General features: G+C 43.4%; 1 protein-coding gene across 8 annotated transcripts in view; it reads right to left on the reverse strand.

Moving 5' to 3' along the window:
* The window catches only part of PARD3 (par-3 family cell polarity regulator), a 453,974-nt gene extending 430,970 nt beyond the window's left edge, over nucleotides 1-23,004 (reverse strand). For all 8 annotated transcript variants that reach the window (XM_086466464.1, XM_086466465.1, XM_086466463.1 and 5 more), the window contains exon 1: nucleotides 22,885-23,004. In XM_086466464.1, the coding sequence (XP_086322590.1) occupies nucleotides 22,885-23,004 (120 nt within the window). The remainder of the gene's footprint in view (nucleotides 1-22,884) is intronic.
* Nucleotides 23,005-24,868: the final 1,864 nt, after the last annotated feature.

Consider the following 24,868-nt stretch of genomic DNA (forward strand, 5'->3'; position numbering starts at 1 on the left):
ACATGGCTTGCAAAGCAACCAACAGAAATCTGTTTTCATTTTCCAACTCTGTAACTTCAACACAATACAGCTCTGGCAGTTAAAACCTTGTTTCAGTGGTAAACTGCAGGCTTGGAAAGGGATAGGTTCACAGCCCTGAAACAATTCTCAGTAACTTGCTGAGCAACGGCATGTAATAAATATTGTAACAATAGGGATTACAAAAATCTCTGTTCAAGAATAACACCAGAAGTGGTACAAAACTCCCGATGCCTGTCCATCCTGAACTGGAAACACTGCACTTCAAGACTGCAAATGAGTATTTCATCTCCCAGTACTTTTGAATTCAACCTACAATGACAACTCGACTGTGTGTGATAGTATTTATGGCAAGACACTACAGATATAGTGAAAGATTTCCTTCTTAAACTCTTACAAAGAACTGTAAAAAGTTTTACTGCCAAATTTACCAATACTGCCAAGCCGTTAGCTTCAACTTTACTCCAAAACAGTGCAAGCAACAGCCTGCAACTTTATAGACTTGCTTTTCTTTGAAACAGGTTGTTTGTAGATTAGGGTTACCTACATCCATAAGGGCATTCCACTAAAGAACAAATTTATTTTTTAAATCACATTACATAAATTGCAAAACAATACGGTTTGTTTCCCCCAACACACTACACAACAACTCCCTACTTGCAGGAACAACTGTTTTCTTCTTATACCTTCTAATTAGAGTTACAAAATGTTTACATTAGAAGGAACAATTGCCCTGATTTCTTTTCAAACAGCTTCTACATCTGCTGCAACATGCCTACGTATCTGACTGACGCCACTTCTCACTACACAGAAGTGGTTATACAACCCTGGTACTTGCACTTTTTTCCAGGGCTCCCAGTATTTATTCATTACACCTCTTACATATGAGTAAGGCATGTGTAAAAGCCATTTTCCTCTATCTGATCACTGCCTCGCTCTCTGGTTTCAAAGTTGTGCAAAGAGCAGGGATGTAGACAGTGAAAAAGATTTCAGTTCGGTACATTATTTAGTTGGAATAAGCAATTTAAAATTATTTCTGCTAACATTTGTAACAAAGTCAGTGTGACGTCTTACCCAACTAGAAAGCAGGAAAGAGGGGAAAAAAAAATAGATTATAGATATGAACAGGTTCTCATGTTCCTTTTTTAAACTTGAACACACCTGTTCAGTTGGGAAGGTTTATCCAAGCTTATTTAGAAAAATATATGTATGATTTTTCTAAACATTCTGATTCCTAAGTGGCTGACCTTAAAAAAAAAAAAAAATCACCAAATTATTGATGAAATTGGAGTACATCCCTCAGGTGGGAAGAGCTGGGGAGTCCCCATCCCTCATCCCAAGAACAGATGCAAAGAAGCCTTTCTCAACATGGTGCAGCTCCATGGAGTTCAGTACTCCCCAGAGTACAGAGAAGTCTATACTTCAGCACTGAGTTAAGAAGTACAATCTCATAAAGACATTGGCCATCCCTCAACATCCTGCAAGGCATGAACATTTTTATACGAAATAAAGAAAAAGTGCAACCTACCTATGGCCACACAATGAGCTAGCAGCAGAGATTTTCAAGGAAGTAGCTTGCATTTTTTCTATGCATATGCTTACTTTCACACACAGCAAGCAGCCACTCAGCAAGATCACATGCTAGCGTAAAAGGGGATCTGTGACAAGGCAACATACATAATGGATGGGATCCATTGGAGCAACCTGGACAGTCTGCACTGGAAGTCTGTGTGCCTAAGTACTCACAGGCATGCTGCAGCCAGCTCTCAAACTCTAAAAACTGAGCTATGTCACTTGGCTACTTCAGGAAAAGGTGATCACATCTTAACATGATGCATTTCTCTGCACCACCTCTGAACAGAGCCTGTGGTGCCCAGACCAGCTGTAGATGCCACCTTTGTAGATTAATAGGCTACATGAACTCTGCTTCTTCTCTGTTATCTTCACCTCCCTCACCCCAGCTCCCCCAGCATGAGGATATCTATTTGTAACATCAGTAAGAAAAAGACCTGCAGTTAGAGCTCTGTGCAGAGTCCCTGTCTACAGTAACAGCATTTAATGTTAGAAACTGTGCTACAAAAGTATCTTAAACTCTCCAAGAGAAGGACAGTTACACAAACCAACCCGAGTGACCCTTACAAACTGTTCTTTAATTCTCAGTATGGAATATGAAACAAAAAGAAGGGTCAGGATTTTGGTGATAGCAGCGTGCACATCTCATGACGTGCAACAGTGCTCACACACTCTGACATTAGACCTAATAGTGGCAAATACTCTCTATGGCTAAATCCTGACAAGTATGAGCATTTTCAACAAAAAATTCAACACCTTTACTCTCCCTGTCGGAGGCAATGTGACCTTTTTGTTCCTTCTCATGGACACGTTGGTACACACTCACACCAAGGTGAGAGTGTGTAAGCTCAACATATTCTCTCGATACACACCTGCAGCTTCAACACAGCCTTGTTGTGCTCAGAGTCCAAGCACGCACTCCCTCACCCAAACAGGGCTGGCTGCCTGACTCAGTCACAGTGCTGGCTGATTTGCTATTTCATTTATTGTTGGCTTCCAGTCGCAAAGATACACCTTTAACCAGCAGAGCATTTAGCCTCAGTAATGATTCTCAGTTTGTTTTCTTTTACAATGATTGATGTTTTGTATTACCTAAGTTCAGAACGCTCACTGAGCACTCACTAGGTGCCTGGCATCATTTCATTAAATAGAGATACTAAGCATCACAAGATAGTACAGTTGGGGGGGGGGATGTTATTAAGATTATTAAAAAATACTGACTTTTGAGAGGATGAATATTAATTTTGTGAAACAGGAATAGCAGGAGTCTGGATGCTCTCCAGCAAGACTGAGTCCAGGAAAGGTAAGATGTCCTGTGTTAACATGAACATTTTTCTTAGTCTTCAGAACCATTTTACTGCTGCAAATGGACAATTTTTAACCTAAATCATAGCGAGGGGTGGGGGAAATACATATCCAGTAAAGAGCATGAGATATGCTAGTACCTGATTACAATCAAATATCTCAAAGCTTGTTCTATTACAATTACTACAGCACTTCTGTGCAGCACATGAGTTAAGGGCAACCTATGTTGCTGAGATGGCTTCCAGGCAATGGAATACAGGATGAGTTTCTAGAGCCTGCCAGTACTGAAGGACAGCTGTCAATATGCAAGGCTACGCAAATGCAATACTTAAGAACTCACTGCTCATGATCCAAAATATAAAATATAAAATGGATCAATGTGCTAAGGCAACCATTGTGTTGACTCTTGAGCATGTAGAGTTACGAGACCTGTGATTTCTCAGATCTCTCATCCCAAACTCAGGGCTAGCTGGCTCCATTCCCTGTCCCATTTGCTCAAGAGGCGGTATTGCTAAAGCAGCAAGCGTTGCACATTTGTGAGGCGCAGAGACACCAACGCTTGTGAATGCTAAGAAAGCTTCGTTTCTTGTGCGAAAGTTAATTGCCAAACACCACAAAATCATGCTCAGATTTTCTGTTCTTTCTTTTACCCTTGCAAACAGCTATCTGAATTGCTGACTCCATCCACCAGTGAACAGATTTCTCTCAAAGAGAAAGAGTTTTAACATTTGTAGGCATAAAGCTGCAAAGGCAGAGACACTGCAGAAAGCATGTGCATTGCCCATGAGCATGAATAGCAATTCAGCAGAACTGCAGAAAATAAAATTTAGAAGAAAAATTCCTGGTTTACATCATTGTGAATTTCTTTCTCTAGAAAGGAGGTAGCCATTCTGTGGATCCTTACAGTCATGCAATTTATCAGCAATTGAAGAGCAGCCCTTTCACTGGGACCACACCACCTGGACCAGCAGGAAGGCTGAAATCTCAATCCTCACTCATGATGGGAAAAAGGCTACCTACAGCAGCTGATGCCAGTAGGACCAAATCAGCTTAAAACCTAACTGCATGCTCAACCCAACCTGTTACAGTGGAGCTGCCAGACTTCTGAATAACTGAGCATTTCCATGCACCACCACTCCTCCATGCTGAAGAGAAATGGTACTCGTATGGAGCCTCTGTCACAGGAAAGCATTCATACACATTTCAGTGGGCCACTCAAACACATTCTAGAAACTTTGGCGTTGAGAACAAAATCCAAATGCTTTCTTGGTAAGACAGCAACTAAACTCTACTACAGAAGGATCTTCGCATGTGTGACAAAAAAAAAATTAATAAAATCCCACAAAAGTTCAACTGCTGAACAAAAAGTGAGCCACTTAAGTAACTCCTCAAAATGTCAGTAACCTGACCCTCAGGACCATTCATTTAACTCCTTAATTACAGACTCCATTCCCATAAATGAAATCAAATGAAATTCAACCCTGGATTATCCAGAGCCCAGTTAAAGGTAGCAAACTTGCATCTGAAGGGAAGCCATAGCGAGATCAAATGTAGTCTCTTATCACGTTACCCTTTTTCTAGTCAGCTTTCTATATTAGTGATACTTGGTTCAAACTATTTACCCAGAACAGGAAGGACAAACGTCATCACAGAGCCCACAAGTATCCACAGGCAAAGAAGAATTTGAATCACAGGGACCTCCAATGCCACCAGAAAAGCTCAAACAGAATCCGCTCCTGAAAACCCAAAACCCACCACGCTGGCTTCAACAATTATGTTGAAGGCTGAAAACTGATGTTCTATATTCAGACTGGAAATACAGTGCACATTCTCAATAGCAAAGAAAATCACTCAGCAGGGTATTTACCTATAAATGCGTTGGCTTCAATTTCACCAGAGGCCCTTCAAACCACAGCAGAGCCAACTCCAGAGAACCTCTTTGACAGGCGATCAGGAGGGGCTGTTGCTTACTCAGGCTCGTCACTCCACAGGGCCTCAGGGGAAGGGTAATGACATACGGTCAGGCTAACAAAGCATAAGGTCCCCTATGGCCCTTGATGTCACAATCACCGGTGTAGCACCTCCCTGCACGGGTATCACTGCAGAGTAACCCAAGCAAGTGACAGCGGTGGCATTCAACACCTCCAAAGAGCTTGCTTATAGACATGGACAGGCCGTGTAACGACTTAATACAAAAACATCCTTCTGTCCCTCCTTCCCATCCCCTTTGCCTGCTGTCTCTGCACTCCAATAATCCCCAGTGATCCAGCCATACCCAAAGCACTGGCCTTGCTCAGAGCTGGGAACTGCACAGGGTTGCCCTTGGGATCAAGCCCACCTCTGCTCATGGTGGGGAGTTGCACCACATAGATTTCATGGCATGACATGTATCTAACTGCAAGGCTGCTACCTGAAGACATTGCAAGTCATATAAAGCTAAATGTATACCATTAAGTGTTTAGCTCCAAAATTTGACAAGTAGCTGTACTGGCAGATCACAATTGTGTACTGCCTGTACACAATTCTGCTGAGTTCAGGGTGCTTCTGCCCTGATTCTACCCAACGCGACCCTGATCACGTAACGCACCACAACAGAGCAATCATTCTCTCGTAGGGGACTGGTGCCGTATATGCTCATCTCAAGACTCAGAAGTGGTTTTATATTTAGTAAGTGTGGCATTCTCACCAAGTACAGCAGAAGCTGGGTCAAGTCAATTTTCTTTTTCACTTGCTCTGCCTTTCAGATGCAACACGTAAATACCAAATTCTAGACACGTAGCAGACTATTCTCTCCATTCATTCACGCAGCATGAATTATAGGATGTTTGCAAAGTTTTTATGTTTTGCAGATGAGATATGAGGAAAAATGTTAATAGCCTTTTTAAAACAGAAAAACAGATAAGGTATTTCAATGGCTGATAGAGCTGGGATGACTCTTACTTATTTTTTTGTACACAGTCCAGCTGAATGTTAACAATTAAGCCCATGCTCTGCGCAAGAGTAATAAAAAGGAGGTGCTGTAAAAAAAAAAAAAAAAAAAATAGATTGAACAGTTTGCTCTCTGATAAAGCAGCGAGCAAATAGCACGGTTGTACAGAAGCATGCTTGGTTTGTGAAACCAGATAGCCTGCCCTTGTTAGCTCTACAGTCCCAATCAATTCCAGGGAAATTAAAAAAAAAAAAAAAAAAAAAAAGGAGGGAAAAAAAAGCAACAATATTTCCCTGTCCATCTAGAAACACAAGATTCAAAAAAGGAGTGTCCTTCAATGTTTCTGATCCTCAGGATAGGTTGCTTAGTCTTACAAAAAAAGTTCAGTTGACTCAGACCACAGACACATTTCAGCAACCTGTAAATCAGTGAACATACCTGATTTTATACGTCAGTGAAAAGTATATAATTGTACGATACAGACAATTATCTACTTACATTTTAAAATAAATTATTTCCCCTCCTTACATTGATCATTTGGGGGTTTTCTCCTAATATTGACTTCTATTCCAGCTTGCTTGGCATTTTCTATCTGTTGTTGCTGAAATGCTGACTATACATCCTCTTTACATTAGTAAAAGTGTTTACAAGGAAAAAATTCTCACTAGCCGTTAAAACACGTACACATGAGTTTACAGTTATTTAATGGTCCACAAATTCTATACAAATATATGCTGGGATAGAACAGACACAGAAATATCCTTTTAAATCACTATTAGATCAATCTCCATTTGGAAAAATATCCCACTTTAAACTACAGGGCAAACAGAAAAGAAGCAACATCTGAACTAGCAGAGTCCTACCACCACGTATTCATTCATCCCCATGCATTGCAGTTCAATTGCTTTCAATAAAACTCAACTTTTTGTTAGAAGTCCTGACTCAGTAGCATTTGCAGGATTCCCATGACAGTACTGCTGGTAGCTGAAAAATCTGTCCATCTGCATCCTCCTCACATGGCGAGTTCAGGCGTATGAGAACAATGAGGCACGTAAGAGCATGACAGAGTCCGGACAGAAAGCATGCTGCTGTAATCATTCCTGCACACCAGCCGCCCCTTTTTGTTTTGTTATTGCATGCCTTAAGGAACAGCTCGTGTAATCGGGATGCAAGATTAAATAGGACAGTACAGAATTCCTTGATTACTGTTTAGGTATAGGGAACAGCCTGAGTTTAAGACAGTAGAAAAGAATCACAGAATCACAGAATGGTAGGAGTTGGAAGGGACCTCTGGAAACCATCTAGTCCAACTCCCCTGCCAAAGCAGGTTAGCCTAGAGCAGGGCAAAGACAGCCTGAAACACAGCCAGAGACAGTCTGGAAAAAAATTACATATATATAAGTGACAGAGTAAAGGAAGAGAAGTTTATACACGATTTACAAGCACTTGCATCTCCTCCTTTCCTCTACTGCAGAACACAGTAGATGAAGCAAGGACCACAACTGAAGTACTACTTTCCCCATGGTTTCTTTCCATAGCATCGTTATGTAACTCAGTAATGCACCAGGAAACCTTCTAAACCAGAGCCTTTGCTTTGCACATAGTGGGTAGGAGGGAAATCAATTGCAAGAATCAGAAGCAACATCAGAAAAAAATAATAGATGCTAGAAACTAGTGGAACAGAAGTAATTTTGATGAAGAAGCCAGGAACACCAATGCCATTGAACAGGTCAGAAATAGTTATTTCCAAAGGCAGCGAAAGAAGCAAAGCATCAGCACTGTTAACCTCAGGACTGTTAAATCTAAATACAAGCAGCTTTTATTTTCTCAGGGGCTTTCTAATGAAAAGAAATGTCTAGAACAAGAGGGATATGCCACAACAAGGAAGAGACGCAAAATAATGCATATAAATCGTTAAAAGATATTTGCTACTAGGTTTCATTGAAATCTCCCAGGCTATCCAGTTTCAAGAAATTACTTCACATTGTACGTCCTCATGCCTAATACCAGCACGTTTGTCAAAGGCACAGAGTCACCTAAAAACAGTCTAGAGGCAAAAGACAAACAACGGTTATAATGTCATCTAAAATTATTTAGTAAATGCTTCCATTTGCATAGTCCACCATTTTTGCAAAATGCTGGATGACTGTGACAGCTGTCAACATACCTGAAGGCTTCAACAAAAGCAGTAATAATAAATGGCAGAAGAATAAATCACCGCTTCCTAAACTCATTTAAAAAAGCTGGTTTATGGTGCAATTATAATTTGCAAAGTCCCAATTTTCAGAATTTACTATTATTATTATTTAATATTTTCTATAGCAAGCACTCCTGTTTGCTCTCTCCAGCTCTGCATGTTTCCTTATCCTTAATATAGAGAATCTGAATATGACATTATAATCACGAAAGCTTACATCTACAAGGGGAAAACATGCTTTCTTCAGCACTGCATGCAGAAGGGATTAAAAAGTTTTGGTAGATTGAGCTCCTTTTAAATCAGCATCTGTAGCACAGTAGTCTACAAGCAAAGTTGAGACCAGGGCAATTAACCCCATCAATCTAAAACGCATGCATACACATGAAGACAATTCTTTCTTACCAGCATCAGCTGAACACTATTAGAGCACACACTTACTACCTCAGAGTTTTTGCCCATGATCACCTTACTTACAAGACTTCTGTATTAGAATAAAATCACAGTACTTTAATGAGAAGAAAAAAAAAAACACAACAGATTTAAATTCCATTACTATGGATCAATATTGGCCATTCTCTAAATTTCTCCTATTTAAACCAAATACATCACTGACAGATTTGCTTCTGGCTTCAGTGTGTCACTTAGCTTTAAAAAAAAAAAAAATATCACTACTCATAAACCACTTTAGATAGCTATAATTAAGTCAAACATATGCATCTCCTTCGCTTTCATTCTAAGTTATAAACATTTAAACAAGTATGCAATACTGGAATCAACATCCTCACTGCCAAGTACAGATTACTATATCAAAGTTTCAACCACAGTATGAGTAAATTGAAAAAAATTACATAAGAAATAGAAATTATTAAGCAGTTTAACATGACAGACTCCACACTTTTATAAGAGGAAGAGACTTTCTTTTCAACAGCCAATTACCACAAGATATTCCCTTTTCAGCTTGGCGAAGCGTGGCATGTCTTTTCACACAGAGGCTGAGCTACAGGAGAGCAGAAGGATTAAATACAGCAGTATTTTACCACATCCTTACTAGAGGGGAAAGATAGTCTCGCGGTTAAGGAGTCAGCAGGTCGGCACTTAATTTCCAGCTCGGTGCTGAACTGCTTGTGTGGTCCTGGACCAGACAGCGACCTCCCGTGCCTCCCTTCTCCCGCACTCCATGGGGATAACTACACACTTGCCAAACTCACACTATGACACTTGTTTGCAGATTTGGTTTCTGAAGAAAGAAGGTGGCGAAGCACAGAAGGAAATTACTCAATTAAGAGGAGAAAGCGCTGGAGAGCCATCTCCTTGCTCCTGGTTTGGGTGTTTCATGCTGTTATAACTGATGGGTGTACCACAGCTTTGCTGCAGCACAGACGACCAGTACAGCAAAGTACTTTTCTCTTTCCTAAGGTAACACAAAGATGCAGAGAAAAAAACCACAGAAGGACATTATGCAAGTACCCACTCGCTGCAATTAACATCGTGCTGCTGAGAAATTCAGTTAACGAGGTCCTCACTGAGAACAAGCCACGGGAATACATGATGCCGCTCCCAGGTGAGCACTCCCATTCTCTGTCATCTGTATTTGGAAGAAACCTACACAGCTTCCCAGTTAATGCAGGGATGTGTTGGGAGAGCAGTGATTAAAAAGAGCCCATTACTACTCTGTGCCCCTGTTTAACACCTGAAAAAGCAGGGCACTGACAGATACATTTCCCTTCTCAAACCACAGCATCAGTGAAGCAAAATCAACTAGATATTTCCTGCATCTTCAGCACAGCATTCAGCCAATGCTTCTGAAAGGAACTAAAAGACATTGCAACTATTTTCTTAAAACCTAACCACAGCATTTATAGTCTCCCCTGTTCATCTCTACATATATATCTTTCCACCCTTCGGGTTCCTGTACACTTGGAAATGTGTTAAAATGCAGTAAGGAACAGTTGTCACCAAAAAAGTACCTCTCATTTTTTTACAATATATTACTGAAGTCACATTAAACTCTTCTGAGCACACTGATTTCTGAATTACAGCTGAGTTTATGAATCTTTTAACTCTGTAGGGACACAAAACATTTGGTCTTTACAAACAACTTGTACAACCTGTATGCATAATCTTACCTCCATGTTAAAAATGGAGGCAATTTGAAGTAGTTCATCCTATAATGAAAGCAAGCCATAAAAAACATTAATCTACCAGAAGGGAACACACCATGGCAGCCCAACCACACCACAAATCAGCCTTCACTCACCTTGTGGTAACAGAGCTGGTGCCTGTGTGGCACACACCAAGTACAGCTCAGCAGCAGCGAGTCTGGAGACAGCTGTGGAAATCCAAGTTCACAGCAATGACCAGCACAATGGTGTAAGTAAAGACACAGAGAGGAAAACTCTCCGTGCTTTTAAACAGTTGAATTTCAAGTGGATTTTATTAGCTGATTTCCAAAGGCTTCCCAAATGGACAGGTCCTATGCCAGTATACAGCTATAAAAATTACTTGAAAAGTGATATGAAGCACTTGCATCACTAAAGTGACCTAAGTAGTAATAAAACACAGATCTAGTTTTAATTAGTGGAGCTCTATACTAAGCATAATATCCATTAAAACCCATGTTTTTTTTTAAAAAAAAAAAAAAAAAAAAAAGTGGTAAATTTTATTAGTTCCACTTTCTCCTTCTGCGTATTTACTTTATTTCAAAATTACTGTGATATTTCATTTCTCCCTTCTCAGTTTAACAACATTCCCAACCCAGGAGAGCCGATCGAAGCTAAAAGCCTTGTGCTGCTGCTGGCATACCACCAACAGATGTTAGGAGCTCTTAATCGCAAGGCTGCAATCTGCTCTCTGAAGGAGGCTGGTAGCAGGCGTGATGATCTGGTCTGCAGAACAAACTATATATAAAGATGCAAGAGGTGGGCAAGAGGACTCCACAAATTTGCTTTTACTTATGTTGGATTTGTAGGGCTACTTATTCAGAAGGAGTGAGAGGGGAGCTACAAAGTTACAGTAGATAAATCTTGGCATCTTTGAGCTGTGTTTGATTTTACAGCTCCTTACGCACTGCAAAGCAAGCAGGTGAGCAGCACCACGCTGACGCCTGTTTGCTGTTGATGCTGAGAAAGGCACAATTTGCAATTGCAAAGAATGGACCTTCCTATTTACTGCATCTAGGCACAGCTTACAAATCTGAAGCTGTGTGGTCTTCACTGAAGGCTGGCTTTCTGAGCAGCACATCAGGTGAAAGGCAGGCTGCAAAGGGTTGTTATAAACTGATTTCAGACGTCTGCTTCCTATCTCAGCTCGTAGCTTACACTGGAGAATAACAAAAAGCACAAAGTGAATCATTACACTCCACACGAGTTCAGAAAGGAACAGCGCACTTTTTGGAAAAAGTAACAGGAAAACCCTAGATGAAAAATGCCGTGCTTCTAAAACATTAATTACAGAAAAACTATTTTTTCTTATTTCAGTACCACACACAACTTCAACCTCCAAAAGTGATCCAGAAAAAATGCATACTTGTGTCTTAAAACCAATCTCTATTCACAATGTCTTTGGCATCTACCAACCTTTGGAAAGAAAGCCATTCAGAAGGCAACAAAACACTGGCACACTGAATCAAAAGCAACTTGTGAAGGCTGTCTTTACACACTGTCTAATCACAGTCATAATATACTAATAGAGGGAAACACAAACCATCAGATTTTTACAAAATTAGGTATTGTGATTTACAGAGTCAAAATAGTTTAATAACTTTCACACAAAACACAGAAAAAATCCCGGTTTTTATTTTGTTCTGCTATGAGGTCAAGGAAGTGCTGAATTATGAAATGGAAGCAATTTAGAACAAAATAGACCTACAAATTTCCTACAAATTGGACTCAAGTACAGTAGATGGCTATGGTAAATATCAAACTTTTTTTTTATAAAAGTCTGAAGAGTAGCATCCATGAGTAAGCAATTACACGCCCACCTTGAAAGCATTTTTAGAAAGAGGACTCCCAAGTGGGTCTGACCACCCCATAGGACCTGAAGAAGGACACCAGACCACTGCCCAAACCTTTCTCTAACCATTTAGCTCAGGACTTCTTCCACGAGTCACTAGCCACCAGAAAAATACCACCACGAAAAGCACATTTAGTCTCAGTCTGAAATACACAATTGTCAAAAAAAAATTTCAGTAGATTTACAATACAGTTCCCTTCAACAGCTTGTTTAGACTTCTCCAGATGCTAAAAGGTAAACAGCAGTACATCCAAGCTAATTACTTCATATTCAAATATCAAAAGAATATTTAACTCAGCACAAATTAGCTTTTCATACAAGCTAGCTCCCCTTTGCTGCTGCTTTCACTCCCCAGCTAGGGAATTCCACCAGTAAAGGAGACGTCTTACCTCCACAGAGACAGGGTGAGGACCAGGAACGTTTTCAGCTCAATATTTTATAAACCCCAAAAGACAGAATACTGGATATTCATTATCTGTGGCTTCCAATTTAGCAGGGGGCTTCAAACTAACAACAGCTATTTTGTGGCCACGCCAAAGCCACAAAAGGGTCATCAGGAATTTACTTTAAATGACTATACTAAAGGAGATATTTGTAAGACGCTGATTACAATAACGTTTCACAGATATTAACATCTGGGTTTAGCTACCAAAGCATTATATTCTTGAGTGATTGCTGGGCACAGGGTGAGACTACCCCATTGCCTAATATAACCACAAGTTAAATACACTGTTTTACATACAGAGCATAACATTTTCTTTCTATACCAGGTTAGCTAAGTGTAGGAAATATAGAAGGTTTTCTCTTTAAACAAATGTCAGCACTTAAACATACAAATATTTTGCATACACACAGTTAAAAGCATGTTTACTGGCTGTTTTACAACAGAGCCTATGCTAACAGACAATTCCAAATTTAAAAGCTCTACATATTTCATCCAGTCTTTCTACTTTTTCTTGCAGTTTCTTAGTTCAGACTTCAAAATTCTCCAGAATTATTACAGACCGCATTTATTTGTGCCTTTTTTCATTGGAAGAAAAAACTAGAAAAAGCAACAAAAGCTGCTGTTAAAGAAAACTCAGTGAAAGGAGAAAACATCAAACCTATCTCCTCAAATTAGTATTCTTAATGCCAGAAAAAAAACATTCAGTATAGGATTTGGAAATGATGCTCTGAATTTGCATCATGCCCAGAAGACAGGACTCTCAGCTTGACTGAGCGAGGACAAGAAGGAGTCTCTTGCGCTGGGGCTTTTCCCTTCCCCTGTCCACAGCTGTCTCAGACCTATGGCGCAGCAACAGAAGCAGCATCTTCATCAGCGTCAAACAACTAACTCAGGACACATCCCCACCTTGATCCAAACCTGAACCACCGCTCCCTCACACACGCCTCGCAGGGGCCCTGCAGAAGCAAAAAACTCAGCCTGGGAAAGCCAGGTCCATGGTGGGACTCCTCTCATCTGCCCCAGAAAGCAGCAGCATTACTCCTCTTACCCAGCTCTCACCTCTCTATAATTAAAGGCAGAAACATCTAGTAGCAAAAATGAGATGTAGGGAGATGACTACTCTCCAACTAGCTAAATTATTACAATTACACAATATTTTTTAACTTTCAGCAAAGCCTAACACTTCAGGCTAGCAGTCTTCCAGTAGCCTGGTACTGCCGAAAGACGGAGACAAATTCAAGGGGGGTAAAATCCTTTCCTCTACATCTTCCCAGGCTGCACGCAGCGCCAAGGCCAGAGGCTCATTCACCAGGAACGGGTGGCCACCACAGCCCGGCTGCCTAAATTCTTCTCTTGGTACTTGGTAGCTGGCCGCTTTCCCAGTGCTTGCAGCTGCAGGCAAGCAGTCTTTACAGGAAGGCAGAGGGGAAAAAACTGACAGTACAAACAAATGCACACTTAAAAAAATGCAAATAACTTTTGGTACAACAGGTTCTTGGAGAGACCAAATTAAATCAAGCCTTGTTATTCCACTTAGCGGTTTATTAAAGAAGCTAAAGGTTCTGAAGCTTCCAATTTTTTATTTATTTTTTTTTAAACTGTCATTTAAGTTGTTATAGCAACAAAACTTCCAGGCTACTTGGTCTCAGAGACACTCCAGCATCCCTAGAAGTAATTTTTCTGTATTTCATTAAATTCTGCTCCTTCCTGTTCAAAAGGATTCCAAGAACTTGGAACAAAGTTGTTGTTCTCATCATATGCACAAAGAGATGTATCTCTGCAAGTTTCTCACAAGTAGGATATTGCTTCTGACATTTAATAGAGACAAAAAAATATTATGTGGCCTTTGCCTAGGGGGAAGATAGAGTAACTCAACAACTTTGAAAGCACATGCAAAAAAGATGGGGTAAGGTGAAACTACTTTTTCATTTAGTAAGTGTGGCTACATTTCTTCAAACAAATGAAAACACCTAAGTGGATGCGCACACAAACATACAGGCACTCCCAAAAATCCTATCTCCATTTAAAACATTTCATACCCACATAACTTTTTTTTCCTCCTATTAGTAATACAACACCAAAAACATTTTAAATCGCCATTCTGAGGCTGTAAAGACATGCATACCCGGAATAAAAATCCTATAAACATGGCCACTTAAAAATAAAACTGCTAACGATGTACCAGCTCGCTCCTCCTGCAAAGGACTCAAAATCTTGCTGCATCAGCAGCAGGCTGAGCGTGAGAGAATGTGGAAAGTATGGCCAAAAATGTGACATTCCTTTTCCAAAACAGTGTCTATTTTCCCTACCAAATACCAAATCAGAGATTCGCTACTTTCACTGAGCTTACTGACAAAAAGGGAAGCTTCCTATAATGAATTCCACAGGTTTCTTTTTAAAAAGAAAGCCTTCTGGGTGACATCTGTTGTGCCACTGAGGTAAAATTTTCATCCTCTTCCTAAATTGACCACTTACCTCCAGGGCACCAGGTTAACCAGTTTCTTCCCATCTTCAGCTATTTATATTTGTCAGTATGTAATTCACTCCATTACTGTCTTGCTTCATGCAAAATCCTGTTTCCCTCTCAGGTGAAATAAAAGGCACCAGGAGTTACACCCATCTATCAGTACCCCAAAAGCATTCCCTTTCGCCAGTCTCCAAGGACATCCCATCCTTTTTTCCTCCCCTACAGAAGACCACCCTTCTCCCCCCAGCCATTTCCCTCCTGCCAGCTCTTTCTCTGTTACCATAAAAGTCCTGATGAGCTGGAGACACAATGATCCAGGAGACGACGCCAGCCACCCACTCCAGCGCCAGAGCATGGTGCCCGGCAGGAAGACAGCAGCGTCCCAGGGCCCAGCTCCATGGGATGCTCATCTCCGCGCCTGGGCAGCAAGAGCCACAGCCCCTCGCACAGAAACACACTTGATCTTTGGGATTCTTCCCCCTCACTGGAGACGAGGGATCTAGTCCAAGAGTTTTTTAGCAGGGATACATTTCTCCTTTTGTTTGGGGCTGAAGAGGTTACTAATGTCTATCACTTTACTGTAAGAAACTGAAGTAGGAAACAAGTTACTGTCAAGTACCTGATACCTGATTAAAAAATAATAATAGCAAGTACTGCAACAAAACAGTTACTAAAATTATTACTGATTTAACAAATATCTGGAACCAATTTGAGAAAGTAACTAAGGCTACCAGTAGGAAAAAAATCTGACCTTGCTAAAGTATCGTAACAAGTAAAATTAATGTGATTATCTCAAAACCAAAAAGGCCCTAATGTTCACTGTTAATTTAAAATTAGTTTTCCCCAATTTAGAATTTGACTCATTTCTCTTTCACTAATGATACTAGTTACTTTGACAAGTATTATGTACATTTGTGCTGCTTTATTTTCTTTCCTTATAATTTTTTTTTTAAACAGCACCACCGGATTATGTAACTTAGCTCAAGGCAGCTGGGTTTTTTGGAGGTTTTTTAGCTATCTTCCAGTCCTAGACTTGCTGAGCCTTACAGTAAAATGACCTCAAAGAAATAAGGAAAATATATAATATATATTAAAAAGGAGGGGGAAAAAAAAAAAAAAAAAAGCACAGATGCCCTAAAGTATCTTGCAGAATTTTTTTAATACTTTTTGCTCCACTTTTTATTTTCTTACTGCTCACAAAACATTTCTGAGTGAGAACATCTGTGCTATACTCTGGATTGATGCTAGAAGAATTCCACTTTATTTTCAATATACATAAGCATTGGATCAGCATTGTTGCATGTTTTATCCATTCAATTTATATTTGGATGAAAAGGTTTGTTTTCCTTTGAAGAACGAGGAAATTGTTTTAAAGCTACATGAACCGTATTCTGTATAACTAACATCACCAGCGTTTCTCCCCCATTTACTCCATCTTATTTTAACAGATTAAATGCACCACAACCAAAAGATGTCATAGTCTGGTACAACTGAGAAAGTGTTACTTCCAGTGGTGTTTTTACAACAGAACTAAAACATCTGCGACCGTTACAGCCAAAGTTAGAGTGTAAAAAGCTATGAGAATCAGATGGTTTTCCACTGGTGGAAGGCTATCGCCCAGGAGAAGAAAGACTGGCAACTCCCTAAACCCCAAATTGCCTCCAGGAACTGTTCTCTGAACACGCTGAGTGCTTTCACAGGCTCCTCCGCAGTCGTCCCCTCAGAGCTACAGGAACTGATCACAGCAGCTGAACAGTGCGTTTGCTCAAAGGGAAATCACTCTCAAGCCAGTCTTCCACAAACACACACTTCACTTTGATCACCGTTAACTAACGCTGAAATACTGAGAAACCACATAATGCCGAACTGAAAGCAATGATGTATCCCATCCACCTAAAGATAGGTACCACTCACATCAACCAACCACAGTACCCTTTACTGAAAACACCTTCAAAGGTGAAGGGCTTACAGGCTGTCCGCTTTTTACGACCCTCTTCATAATCACTACAGAATTCAGTCTTCTTCTCTATTAGCCTTGAATAATCCCAAAAGCAGGGGTACGGCCCAGTGTGGCTCCCGCGCCTCCCAAAGACAAGCCTTCCCCTCGTATCACAGGTGGCTGAATGGAGGCAAGACCTGGCAGAGAGAGGCTGTGGCAAAGCCCTGCCCAAGGTGTGGCAGGGCTTGTGCAGCTCCCTGCCTCCCAAGCCACAGGTCCCCTTGGGCACAGTACTGCTGGGCAGCAAAGTTCCAGTGCAAGGGACCTCCACAGCTGCTGCCACACTCCATCCAGGGGTTCATTCCTGCCTTCACCTTGCAACTTCTGCAATGCACAAGTCACCTGTGTTCACAGATAAGGATAACAACAGGAAAACATTCATTTGGCTGAAAACACAGAGAAAGTTGGAAAGAAGAGGTTAAAAGGAAGTTTTCCGTATTGAGTGGAGGGAACTAAATAGCTCTGTCAAGACATAGCCTTGCATTTCCAGCACCAACTCTCAAACCTGGAAGATCACACGACAGCTTTCTAAACATAAAGTGACTGTGACCCATTTCAGCACTTTCCTTCCTTAAATTAGCAGCTCTCCACTGCTGTTCGTAGGTTTCACCAAGCTTCAGCAGAGTGACGTTTCACTGCTGCTGTTGGGAGCCCAGCATCAGCAAAGAGGTCAAGAGCCAGCTTGAGAAAATTGCCAGCAGCCCCAGGGAACCTGGGCTCTCCTGCTTGACCTCAGGTAAATCATTGAAATACTACCCAGCCAATACTAAATGTGGAGCTCAAAGACTTCATCCTGGTGGTATCGCTAGAAGTAAACCAACAGTCAACTGAGCAGCAAGGGCGAGAGGGATTTCTTGGGTTTTTGGTTTCTTTTTGAGCCTTTGTGGAGTGGAGAGGGTTCCCGTGCATTCTGAAAACAGCCTATAAGACTTCTTTCTACTTAAAACAGGCTCAGGATTTACGCAGATATCAAAATGAAATCTAATTCTAAAAAAAAAATAAAATAAAATAAAACTTTTTCATGCTAAAAACTATTGTCCTTTACTGTTTTCATTACAATTCTAAAGGGGTCTCTGCATGGGCACTATGGAGGACCCAGCTAAGCCTGCACCCAAAATCTACTGGCCAGGCTCAAGCAGGGGGGTTATAGTGCTGAGACCATTACGAAACCCAATTAAAACTGGCAGATTTTCATACCACTCTACCCCTGTGTATTAGTACCTATAAACAATGCCCCAGTAACACATTCACAAGCAACTGTGAAACTGCTCTGCAGAATACAAAACCCATCAAAGTCATCATTGTGTACCTGGAAGACAACCTGCTGTCTGGGAGCTGACTTTTAAGCATATAATCTGAGAAGTCCCAGTTAGCTGGCACTGGAAAAAAAAAAAACAAAAACAAAAACAGAAAGAAAAAAAAAGCTTCACACATTCACTGAGCCTACAACCTTCCCACCTCACACTTCCCTGCCCATGAATGTCAGACATATCAAGAAGGTAGAGCATTATGCTCCCGGTGGCCTGAGCCTCCTATGAACAAATTAAGTGAGACTATGGTCACTTGACACCTGTTACCTTTGCTTACACAGCCAACTTTCCCCAAGCTCTGGCCCTGTATCAGCAACTGCCTTCAAATGCTATCAAAGAACAAATTACAATTCCTTTTCACAAATATTAACATACTACAGTTTTTAAAGTAACAATTCAAGCATTGTTCCACACAACATGACAAAGCCCCAAACACTTCATCTCCCACAGTATTTGGTGAGATGGAAGAGAAAGATGTCTCAAAAGCGTCCTCCTAAAATCTTTTTGATTCAGCAGGAAAACTGTTAATTTATTTATTTTAACTAGAAAATCAGGGTTATATACAAGGTCTAGGAACATCACTACAAACTGAGCTATGATAGAGATCGAACGATCCCTGCAGGGACTGAACATGAGACTAAACAACTCCAGTAAATCTACAATTTCCTATTTCATATTCTTGTTTACCATGGTCGTTTACATTACACAAAGACAACATAATAATGCTAAAAATAACAAAAAATTCTTCCCCATTACCTACACATGCTTATGTATACTTGCTAGAAAAAGATAAAAGGTGAAATGCTTACGATATCCCAAAAATCCCAAAGCACACAAAGATTATGGTGTCAGATTATGACAGTCAAAAGTCACCAAAAAAAGTCAGACATGTCTTTGGCTCAACCCAAAGCTACAGGATGCACAACTATTTCTTTTTGACAAAAGGTTACTCGATACCCCGCTTTTATTATAATTTTCCAAATGTTAACACTAGTTTCTAGTCAGTCATTTGATAAACATGTTTCTTCTCAACTGCCTGCCTGTCTGCTCCCTTTTGGGGCAGCCCACCATCTCTTCCAATTAAACATTAAGCCAGTCAGGTGTGGCTGACTTCCCCTCCACAAAATCCCTCTTACCTTTTATCATTAAACTAATTGCTAAGAAGCCAAAAGCAGAACTACATCAAGACAAAACCAGCAGGGTTTGGAAAACACACCTACCATTTCTCAGGCCAGCTGCCCCCTGCCCAAACTGTACTCGTTTAACACACACAGAAATTGTTGCAGAGGCTGCACCAGTCCAGCCACACACACACAGCATCATTAGTGTGCCACCATGCAAACAAGGTTTCAATAAGCGTGATCAATTTTTGCCAACTCCAGCCACCCTGGACAAGGTGGACTTTTCAAACACCTCTTATCATTTGCTTGTTCATTCCCCACTAATACAACTTGCAGAAAAAAAAAAGGATCATGTTTCAGACACAAAGCTTCTTTTGGAATAAAAGCAAAGGAACAGAAAGATTTCCTACACGTGCTACACAGACCAACCTTCAAGCACAGCCTCTCATACTAATAACTTATTCCACACCTAAAGATTTAGTACTGACAGTAGGGTTAATCCATAATGACTTTTTAGGATTTATGAATCCTAATCAAAGACAACTGCATCCAGAACTAACTGCAGTAACTAGGTGTGTTATCTGTACGCTTTTTAAGTCTTAAAATTTTACAGAGAGAACCTTACTATTACATGGATTATCTTCCATAAGTATTTTTGCCATTCTCAACGTGTCTCTCCAACCTAAATAATACTAAGCCAGAAGATCGAGGTCAAATTTTGAAGCTACTCGCTCCCGGCACTCCGCAAGCACAATGCCAGGCTGCCTCACCACGACTGCACAGGTACATCAGAAGTGTCCACTGTGCAGATCACTTACCACTAATCACAACCTGGAAACCATGACAGGAGGTAATCTGGGAAGGGCTGACAACTCAGTTCTCAGAGGATTCAAGTAGTTCTCCCAAAGGAACTGCTGCATACAGCACACACATTTTTGCAGGATGAGAAATGCTGGTTTTCTTGTAAAGTATGAAAACCATAAATTTAATTCAAATACTTTGAATAATCTTCCACCAGATATGCTTTTTTCTGTAACAGCACAGTGGTGGTGAAGTAGATTTCAGTGTCAGCTTGACAGCAGCTGCCAGGTTGTACGTTCCTATATGCACATGTACTTCCATCCTCTCAGTTTAGGAGTTACTTTGTCCCCTGTCTTGCCTCTTTCTGAAGTGAAGATTCACTCATCTGCCACACTAGCACAGAAAGAAACCAACTAACTGCTATAAAAAGTCATCTATGAAATTCTGTCATTGAAACCATAAAGTTACTATGTTACTCTACAGCAAGAACTGCAAACAGCACTATACATTTACTTACAAGACAATGAGGATCCACCTCCTTATTACCTAAACATCACCACAGCAAATCTTCAGTGAATTTAAGTTAAAAGTAAGGTTTGACAGTGACTGTGTAAAACAGAGAAAGCCCATGGGCTCTGCTACTATGTTTTCAACCACAGTATTTCCATATAATAGAAACAATCTCAGTAATTACGGCTACCTCAAGTCCATGCCAGTGGCATACAGCATAACCACCACATAAATACTAATAAATAAAACCACTGTGTCATTTCAAACCCAGGGTCGGAGCTTTAGGGACTAGGGGCCAGTCAAAGTCTGGCTGCACCTCTGCAAACTGTCTTTTTAGTAAATACATCAGCATATTCAAAGAAGAGTTAGATTTTTAATTTTTCATGTTTCCACAGGTGGGCCACTCCTTTCCCGAACAAACCCACACCATTTGCAATCACGTAACCTTTTCCTGGTGACTGGCATGTGTTTCTCCTGTGCTTAGTCCTGCAATCACTTCCAGGCTTAACATTACACTGCAGAATGTAACTGCCATCCCTTAATGCAATTTAACAGTTGGAAACCAGGATGCAGTCCAGTGCCACGTGAGTTACATGGGCCACGGTTTTGGAACACAACAGATCAAAATAATTAATTTTACTGATGTTGTAACACTGATGAATAAATTCTGCAAACACTTCTCATCTGAATGGCCTGATGAGGCATTCGGTGCTCCCCCAAGGGACACACTTTACTGTTCACTGGTTTACCTTAACTGGAAAGGTACTTTCAACCACCGTCTCCTACATACAGGTAGACTGCCACGTGCATTACCTGCCATATATAAATAACAGCTGGTAGGCAGCCACAGCCACATCCTAGCGAATTTCTAACTCCTTTTTCCAGCCAGAATCACAACTTGTTACAAGACAAGTAACAAAAATACAGAGAGAACACATTTGTCCTCTCCAAAACTGTATTCATCAGGAATCAAATGGGGAAGTCATGCAAACCTCACTTACTTTTCTCCTCCCAGCAACTGGAATTCTCTCTCAGAAAACTGATCTCAAATTTTCTTGAGAATCACTTCAAACCAATCAATATACTGTTCACAGTATTCCTTCCACTGCAGGTTTCAGAGAGCCTGGAAGTCAGCATTTGCCAAAGCAAAGCTTCCAAGTTCAGAAGTGTAAAGCATGTCAGAAGGGCTGAGGGGGAAAAGCGCACCCAACTGCTCGGATGGATCAGGCAGAGCAAAGGGGAAGGGCACTCCTCAAGTTCCCAGCCAACGACAAACCAGATGATTAAGAAGAAGTTTGCAGCAACAAGAAGAAAGTATAGAGGGGAAAAAAAAAAAAAAAAAAAAGAAAAGAAAGAAAGAAAGAAAAGAGGAAAGAAAAACAACCAAAAGCCCAACAATCGCCTATGGAGGGAAAGCCAAGTGTGCAACTGCCCGCACACCCACAGCCAGGGATTTCAACATGGGGCTGAGGGAGGCCGGCGCAGGCGGCACTCGCATCAGCCCCGCTGCGGACCGGGCCAGCGCTCCTCGCACCCCGGGGCACCGCGGATGCCTCACGCACAGGCGGAGCCCTCCCCGCGCAGCTCCCCGGGCGCGGGGCAGCCGCGAAGACTGCGCGGGCGGCCGCGGTGCTGCGGGGCCCCCCCGGACCCCGGTCCGGAGCGGGAACAGCGGCCCGTGGGGCGCCGCCGGACGCCCCTGCCGCGGGCTCCCCTCCCACCGCCCTCCCCGCCGGGCCTGGAGGGCCGGGAAGCCTGGGGCTGGATTTCCAGCCCTCCGCCGCGACTCCCGCCCGGCCGGCGGCGCCTCGGCCCCGCCACCCGCTCCGGGGCAGATCCGGCACCGCCGGCCCCCGCGTCGCTCTCCGGGCCGGGCTCGGGCGGCCCCAGCGCCAACACCCCCGGGGGCCGCCACCTCGCCGGCAGGCACCGGCGAACAAAGGGCCGGGGCCCGCCAGGCGCCCGCGGGGAGCCGCGCTGGCCGCCGCGAAGGGACCGCCCCCCCCGCCCCGGCCCGCCGCCCCCCCGGGTCCCCTCGGCGGCGCCAGGCACACGCTCCCCGCAGGGCTCCGCCGTCGCCGGCCGCCCCGGCCCCGCTCCCGCCGCCCCGGCGGGGCAGCCCGGACTTTCCCCCTCGCTTCCCTCCCCGCTCCAGGAAGCGCCATATTGATCGCGGGCGCCGCTCCCCGCGCCCCTCACCTTGGCGATCGCCTTCTTGTACCGGGTCACCGCTTGCTGGATCAGGCTGAAAACTTTCATGTTCCCGTCCCCGCAGGGCACGACCACCCGCGTCCTCCCGAAGCACACGGTGACTTTCATCCTGCGCGGCCGGGGGGCTCCCGCGTCCCTCCGGCCCCGAGCAGCCTTCTTCCTCCTCTTCCTCCTCCTCCTCTCCGCCCTCCGCCACGGCCGCCCCCCGGCGGGGCGCGGCGCTCAGCCCCCGGCCGCCGCCGGGCTGCCGTTGCGGGCGCCCTGCCTCCGCGGCCGGCCCAGCGAGGGGAGGGCAGCGCAAGATCGGGGGGCCGGTGGTGCCTTCCCGAGGGAGCGCGGCCGAGCGGCGAGCCGGGGGCCGCTCACATGCCGCGGCGCTGCCCGCTGCCTGCGGCCACCTGCTCGGCGCCTGCCCCGGCGCGCAGCGGCGGCGGGCGGGGCGGTGGCGGCGCTGCCTCCCCGCTCCGGAGGCGTGGGGCGGTGCGGCGGGGCGGGGGCAGCCGGCCGGCTCCGCGGGGCGCCGGGCAGCGCGGACGGGTCGGGGGCAGCCGGCGGTCCCTGCCGGGGAGCGGGCCCGGCGGCCGGGACCCCTCCGGAGCGGGGCGGAGGGGTGCCCGGACCCAGCCCCGGGGCGTGCGGCGGCCGCCTCCTCGCTCTGCCCTGCCGGGGCCCGGGGCCGCCCCGGCACAAAGAGCCCCGCAAAATCTTCGGCCCTCGCCCCCGGCCGGTGGGCTAGGGGGACGGACGGGCGCTGTTGGCTGCTCCGCTCTCCCTCGAGTGCGAAGAAAGCAAGGCTTTGAACGGAGAGAAGGTGCGCTCTTGGAAACAGCAGCTTTCCGCTGCCCCTCCCGGTGTTTGGGGAGGGCCGCCGCACGCCGACAAAATCAGATGGTCTTCTTGGTCCTTTGGGTATCTGTTAATGCAACAGAACCAACGCAGAGCGAAAACTGGTGCATCGTCAGTAACATCAGCAGCATCAATGGAACCGCTGAGCAATCTCCTACTCAAAGCCGTCACAAGTCAAAGGGTTGTACAGATATCAGTCGCATTTTTTCATGGATTTCACTGAAGACAATGGAGTTACACAGTTCACTGGACATTCAGTGTGGCCTGGCAACGTATTTCTTTTGGGTAGAAATGGTGAAACAATTCAAATTAACTGCAGAGTGAAGGCGGGGGGGCAGCTTTTTTTTTTTGCCCCTGAGCTTACACACAGTACTAGAGACATGAAGTTCAAGTAAACTTTGTAGCACGTAACATCAACACCCTTCTGCTACTGCACAGGGCACCTCAGCAGGTCTCCTCAGGTGCTCCCTGCCCAGCAGCTGTCTCAGCTGGCAGTCCACTCTTGTTACCACAGCAATAGCATTAGTAACTTCAAAGCTGGTACAAATAGCAAAGCTATCTGTGGTTTAGTGTGCACAGAGTTAAGGAACAGAATTAATGATATCCTTGGAACATCTGAGGTGACATTATTGCCCAGTTAAATCAAGGGCAAGGTGAGAACAGCATCCCTAACCCTTCGTGTTCTAGTTAGCAGTTCCCAGTGAAGAAAACTGGAAGGAAGTCAGTTTATGTTAGTTTGGCCCCATGTGTATCTGATCCAATGTAACTGAGTTCCATATAACTTTTATATTAATTGCAGTTTTGCAAAGCTTTGGGACACTCACAAGATCAAACAGTCCTTCCATTGACCTACAGATAACTCTAAGCTTAGATGTTAGTTTTATTACTACTACCCTCCTGAGTTATCTGAACTAACAATATAGATGAGGATCTGAATTCTATGTGAGAAACAACACACCCACCTGTTAAAGCAGGAAACAAGCACACCTGCCATGTTACAATATTTTATCATATCCCCACACTCACTTGTGTGGAATAAAGGCAGCATGCAGGAGTTCAGAAAGGCAGAAACGGAGTAAAACTGGAGTAAACAGTTTACAGCTCATGGCTGAAACAACTGAGCATA

This window comes from Leptosomus discolor, chromosome 6 (genome assembly GCF_034619465.1).
Source record: "Leptosomus discolor isolate bLepDis1 chromosome 6, bLepDis1.hap2, whole genome shotgun sequence".
Taxonomy (NCBI): Eukaryota; Metazoa; Chordata; class Aves; order Leptosomiformes; family Leptosomidae; genus Leptosomus; species Leptosomus discolor.